General features: G+C 50.4%; 1 protein-coding gene across 1 annotated transcript; it reads left to right on the plus strand.

Moving 5' to 3' along the window:
• Window positions 1–20: 20 nt before the first annotated feature.
• On the plus strand, window positions 21–3,404 carry HEY1 (hes-related family bHLH transcription factor with YRPW motif 1; the record flags this gene model as incomplete). Its single annotated transcript, XM_014549376.1, has 4 exons — window positions 21–242; window positions 360–443; window positions 716–797; window positions 1,700–3,404. Coding segments are annotated over 4 exons (972 nt in total), but the record flags the coding sequence as incomplete, so codon positions are not given.
• Between the last annotated feature and the right edge of the window lie 2,229 nt (window positions 3,405–5,633).

Below are 5,633 nucleotides of genomic sequence, written 5' to 3' on the forward strand. Positions count from 1 at the left end.
CCCCGGTGCCCTGCCTTCCCTCTGCCCATCCCTTTGCGCGGGACCCCCAGGCGCTGTCAGGCCCAAGTTGCCAAAACAGTCTGAGTGCGGGGAGAGCGTGGGGCGACCCTCCAGACCCCGACCCTCTCCTAAGGGCGATTCCTGTTTGTTTTTTACAATCATTCAGAAACTTGAGTTCGGCCCTAGGTTGCATGTCCCCAGCTACGTCTTCGCAGATCCTGGCCAGGAAAAGACGGAGAGGCGTGAGTCTTTTTACAGTGTTCTTAAAAAAAAAAAATTAACGGAAAGAACCACCTCTTCACTTTGGGATTTACAGCCCTAATGGAAGTGTCCTCCTTTGTTTTGCCTGCTTTCTGCAGATCATTGAGAAACGCCGGCGAGACCGGATCAATAACAGCTTGTCTGAGCTGAGGAGGCTGGTGCCCAGTGCTTTTGAGAAGCAGGTAATGGAGGAAGTAGGTAGAGCGCCCAGGGTAGCCACCCTCACCCCATTCCTTCCCGATCATTCACTTGAACCCCATCCGTGTCTGGGAAAATAACCGTGTCGCTTGTGCCGGGGAGAATTCATACAGACCCAACACATTTTTGGAAGACAACTCGTTTTGCCTTAGTCTCTACCGTTGGGGTGCACACAGCACAGATATGCATATGCATTTTAAGTTGTTCCCCACGGGCACGTGGTGCCGAGTCGATCTTTTGCTGTTCCCTCCCCCAGGGATCTGCTAAGCTAGAGAAAGCCGAGATCCTGCAGATGACGGTGGATCACCTGAAAATGCTGCACACTGCAGGAGGGAAAGGTACGGGTGCCTGGCCCCTGCCTGGGCCCAAGTTGCGGGGAGGGGGGAGCCGAGTTGGGGCAGATGGAGCCACTGTGCAGGCCAGGGTCTTTGCAGCCGCTGCCTTGTTTTTACTGTGTGCTTTGGGGACGGGGAGGGACCCCTGCGAGGTGTGTGCGGTTGCCTGTCTGTCCGTTTTGAAATGCGCAGAGGCTTTTCTCCATTGGATTCATTGCCCCAGCCCCCTGCACATTAGCACCTTCTTATGGGAAATGCCTGTTATGTGTGAAGTGCCCTGAAATTGTGGCAGCCCTGCAGAAGATCAGGTAGCTCCCTCCACATTTGTGTATTGCTATTTGGAGAAGAGAACTTTTTAAAAAGTATATGGTGTTAATTTTATATACAGAATTTCAAAAAAAAAAAAAAAGAGCCGCCACATGACTCTTGAGGCAAGAAACCTGTTGTGGTGAAGCAGAGCAAACCTAAGGGAAGGTGGGGGGCCAGGGTCTGTGTGTGTCTCCAGCCGGGACCAAGTGCCTGCAAGCTGCATGATAACTTACATCTGCGTGTCTAATGCATTTCACTGCTCTGTGGTTTCTCTGCCCTTGATGTACTTTTTTGTTGTTGTTGAGGGAAAACATTAAAGGAACGAACGAGCATAGTTTCATCTGCCGGTAGGGTAGAATTCTAATTTCTGCTCGGCGGCTTCTAATTGGGCTTTGAACTCGCATTAGCGAACACATACGTCTCCTGTTGGTTAATGCAGAGATTTTGGTCGACTCCAAACTATTTCGACTTTGAAAGAGCCCGGGAATGCGGTCTTTTCAGGACGCAGGTCTCTGCTGGGAAGGGCTGCCGCTGGGATTGAAGGAAGGCGGGCCGCGAGCAGAGCCTAGAGGTGTTTCTTTTGTTCTCTGCCCCAGGCTACTTCGACGCGCACGCCCTGGCCATGGACTATCGGAGTTTGGGGTTCCGGGAGTGCCTGGCAGAGGTCGCCCGCTACCTGAGCATCATCGAGGGGCTGGATGCCTCCGACCCGCTTCGAGTCCGGCTGGTATCGCATCTTAACAACTACGCCTCCCAGCGGGAAGCGGCGAGTGGCGGGCACGCGGGCCTCGGGCACCTTCCCTGGGGGAGCGCCTTCGGACACCACCCGCACGGGGCGCACCCGCTGCTGCTGCCCCAGAACGGCCACGGGAACAGCGGCTCGGCGGCCTCGCCCACGGACCCGCACCACCAGGGCCGCTTGGCGGCGGCTCATCCCGAGGCGCCCACCCTGCGAGCGCCCCCTAGCGGTGGCCTTGGACCGGTGCTCCCCGTGGTCACCTCCGCCTCCAAACTGTCGCCACCCCTGCTCTCCTCCGTGGCCTCCCTCTCCGCCTTCCCCTTCTCTTTCGGCTCCTTCCACTTACTCTCTCCCAGTGCACTGAGCCCGTCGGCACCCACGCAGGCAGCAAACCTCGGCAAGCCCTATAGACCGTGGGGGACGGAGATCGGAGCTTTTTAAAGAACTGATGCTGTAGAATGAGGGAGGGACCGCTTACAATTCCAGCTGAGCTGGCGGTTGCTGACATCACCTTAAAGTCGTCAGTTATAATAAAGAGGAAACAGGTACAATCCCAGATAAATTCTGTTGAAAGACGAAAGGTTTGTTGTTTTACCTTTTCTTTCTTAATGTTTTTTTTAAAAATCATGACATGTATTAGCAGTTTTTAAATTTTGTTCCAAACATTAAATGGACTGTAAACTGACACCTGCTGATAGGTTTGTACTGTGCCTAATTTACTTTGTAAACCTATTGGTCTACGAGTGATTCAATTTTTGCCTCAGAGTTTGGGGAATTCTTAGTATTTGGGGGCTGTGTTACATTCTGTTTTTAGAATTAATTTTCCAAACCACTATGCTGAATATTAACGTGAAGCTGTCTGTTAATACTTTGACAATGAAGGTGTTGTATAAATAATATTCTTTGGGGGGGGGGGGATATTGGATTTTGTATTTCTGAACAAAGCGTTTGACAAATCAGATGATCAGCTTTATCCAAGAAAGAAGGCGAATTCTCTGCCTCCTACAGCAGGAAAGGTGGATGTACAGAGTCCACCAGGAGCCCTGAGTTCATGACCAACCGTCTGCCGGGACCAGACGGGCCGTTCTGGCTTAGTCAGGAGGGAGCCCCGTGCAGTGGAGGCCCCTGTTGCAGTTGGCTGGGAGGAGATGAGGATAATTGCATAGACTACCCTGCATTTCCAGCCCCGAGCTGTGTGATGCATTTTAATCTCCCAGATCTCCCAGATGCTAACACGGATAAGTGCACCAGGTGGGCAAGTGTGGTCCAGTGGAACGGTCCAGTGGAACCTGTTAAAGGCATACCCTAATTCTTCCAGGGTTGGCCATATTTTCTTCTCACTGGAAGCTTTTATGTTGCGTTTTCCTTTTTTGGCGCATGCAGATGTGGCTGTTGAGATATTTAAAAGGGCTTTGCTGCCTCCTTTTTTGTTTACTTCTTTGGACTCGGGGTATTACAGGTTTATTCATTTAGCAGGAGTAACTTGAACACCTCCACCGAGCTGGGCTGGACCTCTGTTGTACTGATGTGTTGTGACTCAATAAAAAAGAGGAAACAAACTATTCTGCTGTGTGTCTTGCACCCCTTGGCCTTTCCCTCTATTGGCCAAGAAAAGATACATTTTCTCTTGTTTGCATTTTTCACAATCACCAGTTTAACACTTTCATCTCATGTGGAATTCTAAACTGTGCGGATTTGTGCTGTTGAGGGAGATGACATCATGGCCAGGCAGGCTTTGGCCTGACTCCCACAAGGGGACATAGCCCTTTGGCCGTTATGCCCCATGACCTGGCCCTGAACTGGCCGTCTGTGGACCAGACACCTCAGTATCAGGCTGGAGGTGCAGGTGGGAAGGAACTCTGATGAAATCTTATAAAACTGTGTTGACCATTCCAGAAATATTTACTGAGAGCACCTCCTGTGTGCTTGGTCCCATGCTAAGAGAGCAGAAAATTTATTTCATTTCTTTCCTTTCTCTTAAAATGGCAAAATAAGGAAAGCCAAGCGTTGCTCCCTCTGAGTGCCGGGAATCTGTGGCATGGTGAGCGGTGGCAGGCTGTAATTCTGCACCTGCACGGCTCCAGGAATCTTTCTTCCTCTTGTTTCCAAGGAATGTGTTTAACCCTTTAGCTGCATTTGACTCCTGAGCTGTGCAGTGAGGAAGCTGGAACAGAGGCAGCCATCTGGGCCCGGCAGAAGTGCCTTCCCATTGCCTTAAGAGTCTTCCTCCTGCCACTCAAGAGGGTTCCCGCTAGCTCACAGGGAGTTGGCCTTGATCCTGAGGGAGGTGGGGAGTGAGGGAGAAAACCCACTCTGGCGGGTGACAAAGTAGAGCCCTCCTTTTCTTTGCCCAACCACCGAGTGCCTCCTCCCTGCCCTACTTTAAAAAAATGAAGACTGGCAGCTCCTGCGGGATGTCCCTGCCTGCTTGCCACCACCATCAGCGCTGGGGCCCGCTCACGAGGCTTCGTCGCGACCAAGTCCTGACGTTATTACAAGACAGTCCTTTCCCAGAGGTCGTTTACGTCGAATTGTGGATGGTACCGACGCTGTTTGATGCAGAGTCCTGCTCTTCGTTATCGGACAGCCCTTGCGCCTGTGCGCTGTGACGTCCCTGATTGTGAGCATGGCTGTCCAGCTTCGGACTCGCGGAAATCGAGCCAGAACTAGGGCCAGACGGCTGCAAAGTTCTGCGCGGGCCTCGGGCGCTCTGTTTAAGCCGGGCCTGCTTGTGGCTGACGACCTCGGGAGACGGCATTGCTTGTGGAAGGAATGCTGGCCTGGAGGTCAGGCGGCTAAGGGCTCCATCTAGTTTTGTTTGTGCCATGAAAATGGGGTTGAGGAAGGGTGTGGGGCAATGGTTCTTAATTCTGTGCTGTTCACATTTTGCAAACTCGATCTTTTATGGGACGTTTCATTGGTTTTATAATAAACTGATTTTTACCGAAAAAAATAAAAAAACAAAAAAACAAAGACTGGAAGGCAAAGAGAAGTTTGGACTTTGAACTTGGGCAGCGACTTTCTCTGTGTGGCCTTGGCCCTTGGTCCCTCTTGTGAACAGAGCTCTGTTTGAGGGCTGCCTGAGCCGTAGACACTTTCTGTCACAGTGTGTGATGCAAAGTGTTCTGATGATTTCTGCCAAGTGCCAGGTTAATTTTAGCAACTGCGATTTCCAATGACATTGAAGCATTACTGAGCAGCATCGCCCCAGACCGTCTGAGCGGCTCTGACAGGTACCCAGGTTTAGATGGCGGCTCAGGGTAAGGAAGGAGTGAAGCATGGGACATGTTTCACTTGTCACCACCTAGTTACTACATGTTTTTTGTTGTTGTTCTTTAAGGGGGTGTGGAGGTTTATTTTCAAGATTACATAGTTTTTTCAAAGAAATATTTTGCTTTCTTTTTTAACTTTTTTCAATGACAGTTTACATCCAATATTATTTTGTATTGGTTTCAGGTGTATAGGATAGTGGCTAGACAATCATACTCTGCAAAGTGTTACCCCGATATTTCCAGTATCTACCTGGCACCATACACAGTTATTACAATGTTATTGACTATACTTTGGTTTCTTTTTACATCCTTTCAAGGTGACAGGTGTGTGGAAATGGTGCAGGTAGAATTGGAGCTTCTGGGGAAACAGGATGGAATTATGATGCTAAGCCAGTGGAATGCAGAAAAGTGAACGTAGGAAAAGTCTCACTTCTATTCTGAATTGGCACGTGAGAAAACATGCCCGCCGGGGGCCTCAGTGCCAGCACACTCTCATGTTATGCATACGTGTGTAATACT

Source organism: Myotis brandtii, unplaced genomic scaffold (genome assembly GCF_000412655.1).
Source record: "Myotis brandtii unplaced genomic scaffold, ASM41265v1 scaffold55, whole genome shotgun sequence".
In the NCBI taxonomy this organism is placed as follows: domain Eukaryota; kingdom Metazoa; phylum Chordata; class Mammalia; order Chiroptera; family Vespertilionidae; genus Myotis; species Myotis brandtii.